At 40.2% G+C, this 18,295-nt stretch overlaps 2 protein-coding genes across 3 annotated transcripts in view; one reads left to right on the plus strand and one right to left on the minus strand.

Annotated features, from left to right (window-relative positions):
• Positions 1–7,225, plus strand: part of PLPP1 (phospholipid phosphatase 1) — a 118,778-nt gene extending 111,553 nt beyond the window's left edge. For both annotated transcript variants that reach the window (XM_069556527.1, XM_069556528.1), the window contains exons 5-6: positions 4,435–4,611; positions 5,412–7,225. In XM_069556527.1, the coding sequence (XP_069412628.1) occupies positions 4,435–4,611; positions 5,412–5,543 (309 nt within the window). In that variant the 3' untranslated portion in view covers positions 5,544–7,225. The remainder of the gene's footprint in view (positions 1–4,434; positions 4,612–5,411) is intronic.
• The window catches only part of MTREX (Mtr4 exosome RNA helicase), a 95,018-nt gene continuing 78,599 nt past the window's right edge, over positions 1,877–18,295 (minus strand). Inside the window, exons 25-27 of the mRNA XM_069556525.1 lie at positions 16,021–16,183; positions 7,404–7,508; positions 1,877–6,060 (exon numbers count right to left, since the gene is read on the minus strand). Of these exons, the coding sequence (XP_069412626.1) occupies positions 6,008–6,060; positions 7,404–7,508; positions 16,021–16,183 (321 nt within the window). The 3' untranslated portion in view covers positions 1,877–6,007. The remainder of the gene's footprint in view (positions 6,061–7,403; positions 7,509–16,020; positions 16,184–18,295) is intronic.

Consider the following 18,295-nt stretch of genomic DNA (forward strand, 5'->3'; position numbering starts at 1 on the left):
AGTAATAATAAATGCCACTGTACACTTAATGGACTATACAGCATAGTGTAAACATAACTTGTATATACACTGGGAAACCAGAAAATTCATGTGACTTGCTTTACTGTGATATTCACTTTATTGCAGTGGTCTGAAACCAAAGCCACATCTCCAGGTATGGCTGAATACAGGTATGCCTGTATTAAGAGACTTTATGAGGCAACAGCATTTTGTAGTTGTATGTTAAGAGTCAATTGAGGAACGGCAGAAACAAACCGGCTTCAAAAAAATACCTTATTCAATTAAAAAAAAAGTTTAATTGAATTTTTTAAATGAGATTGTATAACTAGATCCTTTAATGGAGGATATTGGTCGAGTCATAAGGTCTCTTCAAACCAGTTTCTGCTGACTGGAACTTGTACCAGATTGGCTCTGAGCTCTTGATTCGACTCAGTCTTAGCCACTGGACCAGCGAAGTCCCCCCAGATAGTTTTAACCAGATCACACAGTGGGATTGCTGACTGGTTGTGGGAAGGGATCCTGCCTACATTCCTTAGCCACCCGGTGGTGTTTTTGGTGGGTTAGTTGCCAAATTGTGTCTGATCCTTCCAACTCCACGGACTGCAATCTGCCAGGTTCCTCTGCCCACGAGATTTCCCAGGCAAAAATACTGGGTTGCCATTTCCTTCTCCAGGGGATCTTCCCAACTCAGGGATCGAACCTGCATCTCTTGTGTCTCCTGCATTGCAGGCAGGTTCATTACCAACTGAGCCATCAGGGAAGTCACCTGGAGCCCAGAACAAAGATCTGACCAAGTCTTGACCCAAAGGCATTTCACCAGGGAACTTTGACTCCTATTTGTTCCAACATGTCACTTAAGAAAAACAGCATCAGAAATACCACTGATGATAACAGTAGTAGGGTATCAACCTGCCACAGAAAGCATGACAGCAGGCTTAATTCTGATTATTAGAGTTAGGATTCCAAAGAAAACAAGGTTTTGTTGTTGTTTAGCTGCAAAATTGTTTCCAACTCTTCATGGCCATGGACTGTAGCCCTCCAGGCTCCTTTCCATGGGATTTTCCAGGCAAGAGTGGAGTGGATACCATTTCCTTCGCCAGGTAGTCCCCGTTTTCAGCCTCCCTTTTTATGTCAACAAGTCTTCCTTTGCTGTCTGGAGTTTCGTGGATTGCTCTGCTTACAGAACTGGTAGCTGCATGTTTCATCCTCTGTTCCTCTGCTGTCCTGCCTTGGGGCTTCCTGAATCTATAGTATCACAGTGTGAAGCCTCTGCTTCTGGGGAGCACCTTAGTGAAGTGCTGCAGTTTGCTTTTGTCCTGCCAGAAGCTTGTCTTTTATTTCTAGTTGTGACCTTTCTACTTCACCAGAAAGTTGAATTTCCACTTGTCTCACTGGCCACTTGGTTTTTTAGTGTGGCTGCCACTCTTCTCCATTTTCTATTAAATGGCTTGTTCTTGTCTAGCTTTTGTTTGCCAGCAGCCCATCATGAATCTGTTAGGTACCATTTCTACAACTTGTGAAAACTAAACAGTTCCTTCATACATAAACCCCAGAGCAGATGCAGCCCAGCAGATTTCCGGGCCAAGTCTGCTGCGAGTCATACTCCGGGCCCTCTCATAAAGTCAGGCAGGGCTATGTGGTGCCCTTCAGTTTTGTCTGTGGATTGGCAGTTTCCCCCAGTGGGGAAATTTGAAAATTGTAGATGCTACCACTGAGCCAGCCAGTCTGGTACCATACACAGCACTGGATATAGAGTTCTGGAAGTTCTAAACCTTCAGATATAAGCAATTGAATGCTTTCCTTCTTGCAGTACATATGTGATTAACATATGCATGTAGAGGGAGAAGGGGAAAGAGTACAGGTTGCAAAGGCAACAAAGGTTACAAAGCCTTTTTATTCTCAACTCTGGCATTAAAGCATGAGCAGTCCCCACATCTAGTTCTAATATAGCAGTGCTGAGATACATCAGATACTCAGTTTCTCTGAGACAGAGAAAGATGGAGGAATAGAGACTTGTTTTTAAAGGAACATATATGCTTTTCTCTCCCCTGTCAAAGGACAAGGAGTAGAATAGAAAAAAATATATAAATTCACAAAGTCAAAGAATGGAAAAGGAGACAATAAACAAGAGGTACAAGATTTTGGAAAGCGTTAAAGGAGTGGTAGGAGGAAGCTGAATCTCTAGTGCCTCTCGAGGTGGGAGCTTAAAAGATCTGCACTGTGGAACCTGAGAAAGGCTTAGGAAGTGGAGCCCCCAGAAAGTCAGCATTGTACGCTTTCTTGGACCTGCTTATATAGGATAGACTTTGGGCTGGCAACACAGGAGGTCAGTTGTCAAGGTCTGGAATTCAGGACATGTCAGCCATGCAACTCAGGTGACACAAGGTTCAACAAACTCAATGTGTTTACCTCTTGAGGGTCTACTGAAACCGAAGTCCTCACCGGGAAGAGCAGGGCTAGAGGTGGTGCCTGGCTTTTGCTACATCAAGTGCCCTGGACCCAGAGATACAAAACAGGCAAAATAGGAAGCCCATTCAATTAGCCAGTCTCACTCAGAGCTGAGAATTGTTCTGTAACAAGAGCTTTTACTCAAGCCATGGCCATTAGTTCCCAGAAGAGATGAACACAGACTCTTAATTAGGTACTTGGGAAAGATTTCACCTAGAGTATACTGCAGTGTGTTTGGTTATTGATCCATAAGCAAATGCTTGTTTTCACAGGGATGTTGAGGAGGAGATTGGGGCAAAATAATAACTTACTTAACATATGTGTGTGGGCTACCTAAAGTCAAAGTCCTGAGTTTCCTTTATGTTGGAAGTATAAAATAAACCCCTAAGTCCATTTGAGAGTTGTTTTTCACTATGTTCCTAGCAGGGATGGATGCAGTTCTCCCTAATATTTCTGCATTCATGTCAAGTATTTGCAATTCCTAAGTATATGTTTTTATAGTCTAAATATCCGATGCCTTTAACCATCATCTGGAAAGATAGCTTAACAATAACTAGAAGAGAGACAACTAAACTTTTCGATAATAACAAAACTTGGCCCCTAGTTAAAGAATTGTTTTCCTTAAAATGAACAAAAAATTTCCAGAAAGAACTAATGAGGTGAATCTTATCTGCCACGGCTGTGGTACCTAACTGGCTTCAGCTAGCACATGCTAAGTAACTTTGCCCCAACCAGAACCAAGTATCTTACCACCTCCAGAATTTTGAGACAAGCCTCTTACTCTGTACTTGTTTATAGCTTCAACAGCAGCAAACAGAAAAGGGGAGAGGAGCTCTGCCAAAAGCTCTGCACTTCAGCCTATTAATGAGTTCAACTCAGTTAAACAACTGGTATGCTCTTTTAGGATTAGATGTTTATACTATAAAAGTACTAGATAAAATTAGACAACCTCTGGGTCTTTGCCAGGTGCTAAAAACTGAACACGCAGAGCAGTTCCCAGAGAATGGACTTATCGATCTACTTTAAATAGGCAGGGTCAGTGGGCACAGCCACATAAATTGTTTTCTGCAGACTGCATTTAAGTAAGTTTATGAGCCATAAATTATTGAACAGAGTTTTTAAAATGAATATTAAGAATTATATTATTAGATACAGTTAAAAAAAAAAGACTATATATGCTGAAAGGTGTTCATAGGAAACTATTCCAAATCTGTTCTTTATTATAGTCTTTGGGGATGCACCAAAGTCAAGGGCAGGCTGACACAGCAAAGGGGAAATTCTCAGGTCTGATTAGTGTATGGAAAAATCATAGACGTTTAAAGGGAACTTTAAAGGGTACAGGTGCTATTGAAAGAACACTCTCATTGGATCAGGACTAAACTACAGACTGTATTATTTAGTTAGGCAGATTATTGTATTTACTTATAAATACAGATTTAGATTTATTTAGTCTCAGTCACTCATGTTAAATAATTTGAGGCTAGAGGAACTCTCAAGTAAATTGTTTGGGTGAATTAAGCAAACTTAGTTCCTAAATAGGCTGGGCAGAAAATAACAGTAGCCTGGCCCAGGGTAACGGCAGCCAGTGCTCAGAGCACTGGCGGTTGATCCCAAGACTCTGAACTAATGACCACTGTAACTCAAAATGGAAGGGAAGGAGCAGCCCCCGAAATCCTAGGTTATAAACACAGAAACGCTTACCTTGTTTATAATTTGGAGAGTGGTCTAACTAGATAGGTAATAAATTCTTGTAAACTGTTACTAGGGCAGTTTGTATTTTCGTTTTATTTTGGGATTAATTTTTAGGTATTCATGAGTACAAGAATGCTTGCCAAAAGCCTTCTTCCATATATAATAACACTGATTAATGATTGTTAATGCTATCATTTAAAACATCGATCCTTTAGAAATGATATTTAATATAAAATAGTCTTCAGTTGGTATATTAAACTCTCCACCCACCCCACCCCCCATCTTTTCTATTAGCTTTATCTTCAAGCCAGAATGAAGGGAGACTGGGCAAGACTTTTACGCCCTACACTGCAATTTGGTCTTGTTGCTGCGTCCATTTATGTGGGCCTTTCTCGAGTTTCTGATTACAAACACCACTGGAGTGATGTGTTGACTGGACTCATTCAAGGAGCTCTGGTTGCAATATTAGTTGTAAGTATACATGGCAGCAGCCTACATCTTGAAATTGATGAACACTTGGACAAATAAGTAGAAAAAAAAGGTTCCAATGAGAAAACTATGTTAAGGCAGAAAATGTGGCTCAATAACTGCTACTGGGTAAGGACCCCAATGTTGTTAAAAGTCATTTTAGGACAGACAGCAAATAATACCTAGGTTATTTTCTTTCTGCAGAAGTTATTTAAAAAATGTACTAAGTTTTTTTTTTAAATTGTAAAAAGCCCTGGGTATAAAGTTTTCTTTTTGGTATAAATTAAAAATAATTTACATGAAAAATGACACTTTTTTCATTAATGGCTGGCTGGCAGAGTGAAGCTTTTTGCCCAAGACATAACAAAGCAACTCTCAGAATGTCTTTAACAAAAATACCTGTTAGCCACTAATGTTTTGTTGACGTTTAGTCACTGAGTCGTGTCCACCTCTTTGTGACCCCCTCTTTGTGACCCCATGGACTCTAGCCTGGCAGGCTCCTCTTGTCCATGGGATTTCCCAGGCAAGAGTACTGGAGTGAGTAGCTATTGCCTTCTTCAGGGGCCCTTCCTGACCCAGAGAGTGGACCTGCATCTCTTGCATTACAGGCAGATTCTTGACCACTGAGCCACTGGGGAAGCCCAGCCACTAATTTATTGGTACCCTTAACTTGTACCCTGTAATGTATATCCTTTTATTTTTTGCACACTGGTTATTGCAGTTTTTGTTATGGTTTTTCAGCTTATTTAAAATTTTATTATTTAATACTCTGCCCCATTCTAAATGTTACCTGTTCTCCATAGGCTGTATATGTATCAGATTTCTTCAAAAAGAGAAATTCTCCTTTTAAAGAAAGAAAAGAGGAGGATTCTCATACAACTCTGCATGAAACACCGACGACAGGGAATCACTATCGGAACAGTCACCAGCCTTGAAGGTGGCAGAGTGCCCAGATGAAGCTGGCCTGCTTTCTAAAGAAAAATGATTGCAACCAGAAGGCAAGAGGATGCGTCTTTCTTCCCGGTGTACAAGCCTTTAAGGGACTGCTGCTACTATACCTCTTGGATGCCTACTTTACCTGTGTGTATATAGTTACATTTAACACAATGGTTATCTAATAGCTGTAAGTTCATTTAAAAAAATTTCAACGGCCTTTCACTAAACAAACAATGCCCCCCCATGTACATTTTTTTATTAAAAAATGTAACGCTTATGTACAAATGTGTATGTAATATGCTTTCCTAGAATGATGCTTGATTTAAATATAATACATATTAAAATGTTTCAGGACAACTGTCTTGAGATAGGAAAACCAAATCAATACTTATAGGCATTTATAGTTGATTGTAATCAGACAGGTGGAGAACAATTCACAATTCCACATTCCTTAGCTGACTGTTTATAAGTAGAGGCTGGCGGCAAACACAATATCTCTCTTGATTTTGGTGATTCCTAAGAGAAAAGAAAATATGATTTAAAATTTCAAGACCACAAAGAATGTAATGCCCATCCACTGGGGTTTTTAACAGTTCTCATTAAATTGGTCAGAAGACAGTTTGGAAGATACAAAACCCTTGCTGGTCTGAAAGACACCTAGAGGAGTTCATAGCCATCTCTGAGAAATGGGAAACTTCGAAAGCAGACCACTGTTATTATGAATCCTGACTCTAAAGTACCCCATGTGTGTGGGGGCTAGGGATGTCCAAAATTATTTTAAAAGACTTGGAAGGAATAAGCTGTCAAAAGAAGTTAGTTACCTAAAAGCATGAATTTTCAGCCTACAATGGAAGGCACTATATTTCAGTTACCATGTGAAATACTTTCTGGGCTAAGGCAGGCCAAACTTTTCTAAAGTTTACAAAACTAGGCTTAAACCCAACAGTGATTAAATAGGTCTGCTCTATTTAACAAAAGAAAACGTAAGCCAGTTTCTGCAAACAACTTCTTAGAACAAACACTAAGTAGATAGCAAAATCAGTAGGTTTGACTGTGGGCAACCAGCTCAGAGCAGCACCGTGTCTCTATTCTTTGGTGTTTGAAGTCCTTTTTCTTGGCCAACACGCAGATGGCATGAAATTATGTGCAAGCATGTGTGCCCCCCCAGCACTACCACCATGATCTAGCCAGCCTTTCCTGAGTTGGTCTTCCTGCTTCCACCGAGCTCATCTACAGACTTATCTACAATGCACCAGCAAGAACTGCCTGGCGAAACCCATGCCAGAGCACCCACTCCTGTGCTCAAAACCTCCCATCACTTCAGAGGAAAAAGCTGAGTGCTGGGGCCTACAGGACCATTCTTTTCTTCTTCCAACCCCCACTGTTCGACTCGCTGCTCACTGTGCTCCAGCCAAACTGGCCTGTTGCTCAAGTATATCAAGTACACATGGAGGGGCTCTAGGCCATCATATCCATCTTTCAGTTCTCTGTTGTCTCTCTGTATCACCACCTGATGTATTTTAACTGTTGACTTGTTTACTGTCCCCCTCCCCGCACTAGAATGTGAGTGCCATGAAGGCAGGGGTTTGTGTCTTTTTTGTTCACTGCTGTATTCCCTGGTGCTTAAACCAATGCCTGGCACACAATAAGTGCACAATAAACATTTTGAGATTTTTATCTATATTCATTTACAAACTTTCTAACACACACTGATATCTTCTTTGAATGCTACTAGGTGGCCCGCCATGGCAATCCTTTGAAGAATATCTGAAAATGTTCTCCTAGGCTGTGGTCAAGAGGTCAAATCTCAACAGGATTTGCTGAAATTACTAGAAAAACCTTATGGGCTGGATACTGACCTTCTGCAAATTTATTTTCCAGCTCAGTGTTTCCAATGGCTTTTGCTGCTTGACACATTTGTCGAAGTAGTTCTTCCAGGCGCCTCATACAACGAATTATGCTGCCTGGACAGAAAAGGAAACAAATCACTTGTAAAGTGTAAATAATCAGGAAAAGCAGAACTTTTGTTAAGACACAAGGAAGGCGAACATGGGATGATTAACCAATAGTCCTCTGAGGAACTTCTACTGCAGTAAATCAGTAGTAAACCTGACTAGTGACTGCTAGGCACCAGGAAGACTACAAAGACGAAAAGTTTAATTCCCATCTTTGACTAACAGTAGAGAGAGTCATGGATTTATTATAATGTGTTGACACTTGCTCTTACAGAAGTACACAAAATGCCCTGGGAACAGAGGACAGAACAACATGGGTGAAGGGCAGCAAAGGTGACATTTAATTTGGGTCCTTTATGCATAAGGTCACTGTCAGACAGTGACAGGGCAAGACCATTGAGGCAATGCAGAAATGCCCAACAGACTACCTCGGGCCCCAGGTGTGGCCTACTATGGCCTCTGGATACTATCCTGTGAAGAGAATACAACAGGGAATGTTTAAGGAAGGTAATAACAGAATCAGATCTTCATTTTAAAGGTGCAACTGATCATTCTTCTGGATCTTAAACAGGCTCTTTCATCAATACTTTCTCCACACAGTGCATCCTCAATGACACACAGAAGAGGCAATCAGTCCCTTCCCATTGGGATTTGACTCCCTGAGACAAGTGTCTGCATCAAAGGTGAAGTTGTAAACACACTTTCACTTCCGTCAGGCTTGCATGAGGAGGAGCCTTGGGATTCTTTCTCTAGGTGCTACGTGTCTAAGTTGAAAACTCTTGGATTTTAGTTTTATGCCTGAAATACAAGAGGAGTATCAGTTCTCTCTGGTATGCAAGCTGTGACCTCACACTTCAGGTTCTTACATAACTCCTTGTAACACTGGAATAATTTATTAACATGTATCTTGTAAAACACTCACTGTATTGTGTTCAGGGCTCTTTTTACCTTTTAATGCCCTCCACATTATGGTCCAATGCGCCCACGGGAGAAAAACAATGGAGATTTAACTCATAAAGCTCTTGCTCTTAAACACGGTATGTTATGTTGGTAGCTGGAGAAGATGTGGATGAGAAATACAAACTACTAAAGTGGCAGCAGAAAGGATGGGATTCAAAACGGAAGAGGGTGCAGAAGAGTGGAAGAAGGCCCTGGAATCGAGAGTAATTTCCTCTGAAGAGGAGAGAATAAGGGACAAGAGATATGCACCTGATTTTCTAGCTTAAGACAGCTTACTGGCACCTGCCTGTCCTCTGAAGCAGAACTGATCACCCAGAAAGCTGGCACAAGTTGAGGCAGGTGCACAAGGAGAGCAGTGAGGATCTGGAGTCGTCTGTAAGACGAGTCTCAGAGCCAGAGACCACAGTCCCTGGAGGTAGGCAGACTAGGGATTACGTTTCCACTGTGCCATCTACTGCCTGAGGGACTGTATTAGCAAGCTAGGGAAACTATAAACGAGGCAGAATGTTCCAAGTGTCAGGTACCGAGCTGGTGCACAACAATTCCTCCTCCTCTGCTGCTGCCACTTCTATCATCACTAGGAAAGTTTAATATGATTCTGAGGTTAGACTATGGCTTCTGAAGACACCAAACGATACAATCTTTCCTCTGGAGAACTCTGCTATTGAAGTACAGGAACAGAGAATGAATTACTAGACTGATCCACCTTGAGGTGCATATAATGGCAGATGGAAACACAAGAATCTCAGTTGCATCCTAATTCTCTTTCCATGACTAGAAAGGGAACTGTGGCTCAGAAGGAAGTTCTAAGTGGTAGGTGTGGCCCCTTCACAGCAGGTCTCCAAGAGAATGAAGAAACATACCTACCTGGGCATTTACTTCCTGTTACTGAGACAACTGATTCTGACACCAATAAGCTATATTAAGATTTTGAAAATTAACAGAACAAGTGAAAACAGACTTGCTGCTGCTTTTACTAGTAACCTTTAACAACAACAAAAAAAATGATTTCACAAAAGATGTTCCCAAGTAGGAGGAGACAGTGTCACTGGTTACTTCCAACATCCTACCACCATCTTACAAATGAGAAACCCTAGAGGGGTTAATGACTTTCAGGTTCACCCTTTAGAGCAATGGCTTCCTGTTTAAACTGTGAGGCTAAGAGTTCTGGAAGAATCTCGGACCTTCAACCACTTTACAAATACAGTTAAGAGTATAAGCCTATTCCCGAGCAATAGGAAGCTGCTAGGTTGGCCACTAGCCATTGTAGGGTCAGAAGGTGGCATCCCCTAGACCCACTGGTAAATTCATGACTGGATAAATGGATAGCACCTGCTTTTATCTCTTCCCCTGGATGCGTGTTTCAGCTCCTACTGCCCTTTACTGGTACCCCTGTGCAGGCACAAGCAACATAATAACAAGGGCTTCAGTCCTGTGGGCAGGTGAGGAGCCTAACCCTGACCCCCTGCATCCCAGGAGGAATAGTGCTCCTCTCCTGCCCCCAAATCTAATACTATTCCTTCAAATGCTAATAGGAGCCCTGGTGAGTCTGCTTCAGCCCTGATTCAAACATAAAGTTCTCGATGGTCCATGTGTGATATTTCTGTACCAGGATAATCATTTGTGGACCCTAAGTTTTAGCTTTAAAGATATTATTTCATGAAGTTCAATTATTAGCATATTACTTATTTTTGCTGTAACATTTTTTTCTTAAATAAGTGAAAGTTACTCACTTCTAGGCCACAATTATAAAAAACAGCTGTTACAAAAACAAAACAATGCCATCAATTCTACCTAGATGCTCTTACTGGATCAACAAAAAGTCGATCACCCACACATATTACAGACACCTCAAACTCAACAGTTTCACAAAGTGAATTCATTCTTTTCCTTTCAAATCTTCTCTATTAACCTGTGAAAAACTTCAAGTTTACTCGTCTATAAAGTGGAGATAATAATTCTTAAACCTAAATGGGGTTATTATGAGAAATGAATGAAATAATGTATGCAGGGTGCTTAATAAGTGGCAGTAATACAATAGGAATTCAATAAATGCTGGCTGTATTTGTTATTTCTGTTCTCAGTGCAAAGAATGCCGAGCTCTAGTACTGCTTTGCTTTGAAAGAGGAAATCCAATCGCAGTAACATTTGGGTGTCTAAAGAGAGTGGGGGCTGGAACGGAGAACGTAATGGACATCAGATTACTCATGCAACTAGATAGTAAATGTGTGTTTTGCAAACACTTCTATTTGAAGAAAATAAAATTAGGTAGTGGTTAAAAATGTAAATATATAGCACTTCAAAAAGGAAAGAATGGATTCCGCAGGTCACTTGGAACTCAAATGGAGCCCTTCATAAATGTTTGCTGTGCAGGTGCCTGTGCTCACAAATATTGTTTAGACTGAATTCAAATGTGTCCTGGGAAACACAGATAACCTGATATTGTGTAGGTATTTCTACAAATTGAGAAACTCATATTAATAGTGAAGAAGGCGATGGCACCCCACTCAAGTACTCTTGCCTGGAAAATCCCATGGACAGAGGAGCCTGGTGGACTATAGTCCATGGGGTCGTGAAGAGTAGGACACAACTGAGCGACTTCACGTTCACTTTTCACTTTCATGCACTGGAGAAGGAAATGGCAACCTACTCCAGTGTTCTTGCCTGGAGAGTCCCAGAGATGGGGGAGCCTGGTGGCCTGCCGTCTATGGGGTCACACAGAGTCAGACACGACTGAAGCGACTTAGCAGCAGCAGCATGTTCATAGCCAGAATCTGCAAAAGCTATCAGAGGCCAAACATATGAAGTAAACTGCTAAGATTAAGGTAGAAACTACAGAAACTAAACACACATCTGAGCTGCCAGATACAGCTCATGCCAACTCAATTTCTGGAAAACTGAGTTCTGACAGTTTCAGATGACATAAGAACAATAAAGAAATGAGGCCAGGAGATACAGGGCTGCCCACACAATGGCTGTGGCAGTTGGCCTCAGTCTTGTCAAGAAATCATCTTGTGTGCACAAACACCGTTCACAGCTGCATGCAGCACTGAGGCTCTTTATTCCTGATGGAGACTCAGGAAGACTCCTGGAAAGAGGTGAATTTCCCAGCACACTTTCTACCTGCTACAGTTCTCCATAATCCAAAGCTTCTCCTTACTCCCAGCTTTAGAAATCATTCTGCCTCATCAATAAGGACCACGTAGATTAAGTGTGAGACAAGAGACCAAAGGCCATCATCACCCTTCCTCCCAGGCCATCGGACGCGGACAAGAAACAAAGACACACTAACAACCAAATGGTTTATTATGAACCTTTTTTCTGGTTTTGCCAGAGTGGAAAGTAAAACTGAATCCTTAATAGTAATGAAAACGGGGGTAAAATACAAACAAAATCTACCACTTTAAAGCATGTGCCCCAGCGTCACTACCCCTTTTTTACACTTAGGTTTATTTTATATCACCATTCTGGAAGAATGCACTTAGATAAGTCGTCACATGGCATAAAATTCACCCTTTGGGGACTTCCCTAGTAGTCAAGGGACATGGTTCGATCCCTGGTGGGGGAACTAAGATCACATATGCTGCAGAGCAACTAAGTTCATGAGCTGCAACTACTGAGCCCCAGTGTTATAACAAAGCCCCAACACCACAACTACTGAGCCCCAGCACCATGACTACTGAGCCCCAGCATCACGATTACTGAGTCTCAGCACCACAACTACAGAGCCCCAGCACCACAACTCAGAATCCATATGCTGCAATGAAAGATTCCTCCCAACTCAACAAAGAACCCTGCGTGTCCATAGCTAAGATCCAGTAGAGTCAATACAAACACAAATTCACCCTTTTAAATAAGTGCACAAATCCAGTGGTTTTTAGTATATTGAGTTGTACAACCATAATCACTATTTAATTTCGGAATCCTTTTAACAAACCCAAAAGAAACCCAAGTCCATTAAGCAGTCACACCCACCACCAGTCCATGGTAACCACAAACCTACTTCTCTCTAGATTTGCCTATTCTGGACATTTCACATAAATGAAATTATACAGTAGGTGGCTTCTGTGTCTGCCTCCTTTCACTTAGAACCTTAAAGTGTTTCAAGTTCATATACTAGCACAAATCAGTCCTTCACTCCTTTTTCTAGCTGTATACTGTTCCACTGTGTGAATAAAACACAATTTAACTATCTACCCCACTGAAGGACATTTAAGCACACAAGCTTAAGGGCAGTTTCACAAACATCAGGCTCCTGTGGTTCTTGAACAAAACATTATTCTAGTTGAGGATAGAAGAAATCAACACATTTCTTTACCTGGAGAGGTATTTATTTCTACCTCCAACTTTCTGGCATTCCCAAAAGTGGTTCCTCACAGTCCATACCCTAAATCTGATATAATACCTCCTATCTAAGTGGTTACTGAGGCTTGAGATTAGAACCATAAATACACTTTCCTGCAATCATTTCCCATATTAGATCCCAGCTCAGGCTGAAAACATTCCAGGAGAGCAGAGACTACTGCTTGCCTGCATGCAGCACAATTCCTGGTCCCACTAGGGTCTCAGTTAATTATTCATCAAAAAAAAATCAGGTGCTAATTCTTAAGCCATTTAGTACTAAGATTGTGCCAAAGGTTAAATGGAGAAAAGATACATACTAATAAAATGCTACTCTATTAGCAAAAGTATGTAAAAATACAAACCAGCTGGAAAATCCCTTATGACACTGATGTATCCTCTCCCAGGGAAGGGTAAGCTATGCTAGTTGAAAGGCATGTGAAAAGAACTTGTGGCGGGGCAGAGAGTGGGAATGCACAAAACAGCATTTGCTTTAAAAACCCATGACAGACGTAAGCACTACAGTAAACGGTTTCAAATGATAATCTGTCACAGAAGCTTTCCTGATGGCACGTGCTTAAAGGAAAGCAAATCCATCCTGCACAGGGAAGAGCACCATACTGTATTTGCATAGGCAAATAAACAGTACCCACCATTCAAAGTGAACTAGCTCCAGCTAATGTTCGAAAAATTCTTAAAACTACTTCTGAGGCTCATGACATGACATGACTGGACACCTGACCACAGCACACTAAAGAGTTCCAATGTAGTCATTTTCTGCCTATAAAAGTAAAGACACTATACTATGGGCAGAGCTGTGATTATAGTACTTTTCCAATTATATCAAGCATGTACTGTAACAAGATGAGGAGAGAATGGCTATTCTGAAATGGATAAAGTAAATGCCACCACAGTTTAAAAAAAAAAAGGTTGTGGTAAGGAGACACAGTATGCCAGAAAAAGGAAATAATATCCTAAGTAATATCCCAAGGTTCTCAATATTTTTTTTTTTGCTGTTTAGTTACATATTTTACTCTTATGAGCTAATATATAGTCTATTCCAGTTTTAGAAAGAAAAGGTAGAGCTGACATTAATGGTGCCATGCAAACTGCTGGTATCAGACCCAAGTTCAACTTATAGTTATGAATCCCTTAATTTTCAATCTTAGATTTCACAAGCAAACTGTGACATCAAAACAGCCGCAAGGAATTGAAAAGAGGCAAAAATACTGATTTCAGGAATTGCTCCTATGTGGGGGAAAACATCAACTCATAGGTGACAGAATAAAAATTACCTTCAATTTTAACACTTTACAATTTATCTTCCATACTGTGATAACTTTTCCACTTAAGTACAAAGAACAGAAAAATAATCTACAAAGATGATTTTATAAGGCCTCCTCTATTTCTAGGTCTGTTGTTCCTTCATTTCTCTTAAACAAATAAACCAAACAATGCATCACTTCCGTTTTACGCCACTGTGTCTACCTTCTCAGAGAAGCAGATATACAAATATGAGCTAGCCTATGAATAAGTCCAGAATCCAGGCACAGAACAGTCATGGTTTCATTCTTATCTTCCAAAAAGAAGTTATACTGAAGAGTGGTGATCCTGTACTTGACTGCCTTTGTATCCCTGAAACACACAAGCTGTCATTCGCCCCCCTGGGTTTCTGTGGGTTAAGTGAGCTGAGGGTGTCACGTGTCCCTCTTCTCACACCATCAGTTATGACAGGCCTTCTGACCACCCCCACAGCATGAATTTTCAGAGGATGGAGATGGCACAGTTCTAGGTAGTGCTTAAGAATTCTCTTGGTGATCCAAAACTCAAAGATGAGGAATTATGGTTTTTAGATGAAGTCATCAACTACCATGTGGCCTGCAGTCAGAGTCCAGAATTTAAACACACCGTCGTCATGCGGTACACCTCCACGACCTTGGCCAAATTACTTACCTTTTATAAATCAGTCTCCTTGTGCAAAGTGCAAATAGTATCTACTCAGATGTGCCATTTGGTGATTAAAGTATATAAAATGCTGATTATAGCACAATGCCTGGCACATTGTTTACCTAATAAATAATCGCCATGCTCATAACAGAGTATAGTATTCATAAAAAGATTTTGGGACCATAATACTAACGATCATTTAATGGAAGTTTAGAAATAAGCTTCAGGGAAAGGACTAAAATAGCACACTATTAATTTAAAAATGAAAGTGAAGGTCACTTAGTCGTGTCTGACTCTTTGCGACCCCATGGACTATACAGTCCATGGAATTCTCCAGGCCAGTATACTGGAGTGGATAGCTTTTCCCTTCTCCAGGGGAATCTTCATATTTAAAACCCATAAAATTCAATGCAGTGAAGTAAAAGCTCACAGCTGATTTTGTGATGTTTAATCTATGCAATGCAAAAATCACTGATTCATAAACTCAGTACCTATTAGTTATGTTCAATAATATCAGGTAAGAGCACATAATTCAGGGTATGTTAAAAATAATTTACCTCAAAATAAATAGATAATAATAATATTTTAAGGATCTTACAATAATCGGTATGAAGACCAAGCTTATTTATTTTCATTTTTAAGAAAGTTCAATGTATACAGAATTCACCACTATATATATCTACATAAGCCAATCTTTTTGCAATGAATACAGCTTTTCTAAATATGGCTTTCTTTATATACTGTGCCTATTATTTGCTTCTTATAATTCACTTATAATTACTCCTTTTGTATTTCCTTTACCTTTACTTTTTCATTTAAAATTTTTCTTCAGTTAAATTAAGTAACTTTGATTTTATATGCAATGGAGAGCATTTTTTGGTGGAATTATATAGCAAGCCATTAGGTTGCTGTTGTTTAGTCACTAAACCGTGTCAGACTTTGGTGTCCCCATGGACTGCATGCAGCCTGCCAGGCTCCTCTGTCCATGAGACTTCCCAGGCAAGGATACTGGAGAAGGTTGTCATTTCCTTTTCCAGGGGATCTTCCCAGCCCAGGGATTGAACCTGCATCTCTTGCATTGCAGGAGGTCTCCTGCATTGCTGGCAGATTCGTTATCACTGAGCCACCAGGGGAAACCCCTATTTGGGCAGAAGATTTCTTTTTAGTATCAAAAGTTAAAAATAATATATTATTCTTTTTTGGTAAATCAATGTCATCCTAAGTACATTTGTTATATCAGAAAGAAGTATATGTATAGAAGACTTAACCATACCTTCAAAGACATCTGTCATTTTGCAGATATGGGCAAATGTAGCTCCAGTTGCCCAGGTGTATACTACATCCATTAAGTGAGGTTTAAATGAGCTTAGATAAGTCTCCTCATCAATTTCCAACTTGGCTTCTGCTGAAACTTTTGCAATTCTTTTAGCACATTCCTTTGAAAAGAAAAGATATGCTTCAAACTTCTTATTTATGACTCCCATATCACCTTCTCTTTAGGCTTCCAAAGCCGGTTTTCTACAAGTTTCCTTTTTCTTCCTTGGTAATAATATGCCTACAATCTGGATGTTCTGCTTCTAAGCAGCCACAATGCCTGACCCATTGTTCAGTAATCAAACAGCAAAGCTTTTTCACTACATTAATTAGAAAAAACAAATCAAGAGCATGATTTTCACCCAGTAATACCTTTTGTACAATAACCAAAACTCTTCCTTAAAACTATTCAAGAGTGACATTTAACTAATCTCTGTTTCATTAACAAAACAAAGACAACAATAACAAAACAGCCTTAGAGAAACAAAAGTCCTATGGCAAAATGATGCTTTTCTCCAACAAAGCTTTAAACAAGGTACATTTTAAGATTTTCTTTTCTTGATAATAAGACGTTAGAGTCATTCTTTTCCCCTGGTAACTGAAAGGGTCAAAACCTCTCAGGCCTATGAAGACTTCACTGGTTCTGGAGTTTAACCTTCTTAGTAACATGATAAAGTGCTAAATATTTCATTAAAGAGATCATTTTTATGATTCACTCTTCATTCCTCTCTTGCAATGTCTTACAATGGTAGACAAAATCATTCTTCCTAAGAAATAATAAAAGAGACCAATTCATTATGATGAGTCAAGGGTCCCCAAACCCTGGGATCTAATACCTGATGATCTGAGGTGGAGCAGATTAAAAATAACAGAAGTAAAGTACACACTAAATGTAAAATTACCCCCATACCATCTGCCCACCTCACTCTGATGGTGAAAAATTTGTCTTCCATAAAACTGGTGCCTGGTATCAAAAAGACATGTCTTTGAGGATCCAGAGATAATCTTAAAACCTGATTTTAAAATTTATTATAAACTAGGATAGAAAAATGTAAAACAAACTGAAATCTATCAAGATGCCATTCTTAACATCAAGGAAACCAGTGCATGCACTGAATTGCTGACACAGTTTATCTACACTATGCAATGGTAAATCTGAACTTGAGCAACTCTATAAAACTTATTTTGGTGAGGGAGATGGTTTCATTTTTAAAATAAAAATTAAAAAATGATGTTATCAAAATAGTATTGTGACTAAACTAACATCAAATGATATATTTAATTTGAAGGAAGCTGTCTCTGTGAAATGAAAAATACTATAATTCAGTTCAGTCGCTCAGTCGTGTCCAACTCTTTGCGACCCCATGAATTGCAGCACGCCAGGCCTCCCTGTCCATCACCAGCTCCCGGAGTTCACTCAAACTCACGTCCATTGAGTTGGTGATGCCATCCAGCCATCTCATCCTCTGTCATCCCCTTCTCTTCCTGCCCCCAATCCCTCCCAGCATCAGAGTCTTTTCCAATGAGTCAACTCTTCGCATGATGTGGCCAAAGTACTGGAGCTTCAGCTTTAGCATCAGTCCTTCCAATGAACACCCAGGACTGATCTCCTTTAGGATGGACTGGCTGGATCTCCTTGCAGTCCAAGGGATTCTCAAGAGTCTTCTCCAACACCACAGTTCAAAAGCATCAATTCCTCGGTGCTCAGCTTTCTTCACAGTCCAACTCTCACATCCACACACGACCACTGGAAAAACCATAGCCATGACTAGACGGACCTTTGTTAGCAAAGTAATGTCTCTGCTTTTGAATATGCTATCTGGGTTGGTCATAACTTTCCTTCCAAGGAGTAAGGGTCTTTTAATTTCATGGCTACAATCACCATCTGCAGTGATTTTGGAGCCCCTCAAAATAAAGTCTGACACTATTTCCACTGTTTCCCCATCTATTTCCCATGAAGTGATGGGCCCGGATGCCATGACCTTCGTTTTCTGAATGTTGAACTTTAGCCAACTTTTTCGCTATCCTCTTTCACTTTCATCAAGATACTTTTTAGTTCCTCTTCACTTTCTGCCATAAGGGTGGTGTCATCTGCATATCTGAGGTTATTGATATTTCTCCCAGCAATCTTGATTCCAGCTTGTGCTTCTTCCAGCCCAGCATTTCTCTTGATGTACTCTGCATATAAATTAAATAAACAGGGTGACAATGTACAGCCTTGAATACTCCTTTTC

The sequence above is a fragment of the Ovis canadensis genome, chromosome 16 (assembly GCF_042477335.2).
Source record: "Ovis canadensis isolate MfBH-ARS-UI-01 breed Bighorn chromosome 16, ARS-UI_OviCan_v2, whole genome shotgun sequence".
Classification (NCBI taxonomy): Eukaryota; Metazoa; Chordata; class Mammalia; order Artiodactyla; family Bovidae; genus Ovis; species Ovis canadensis.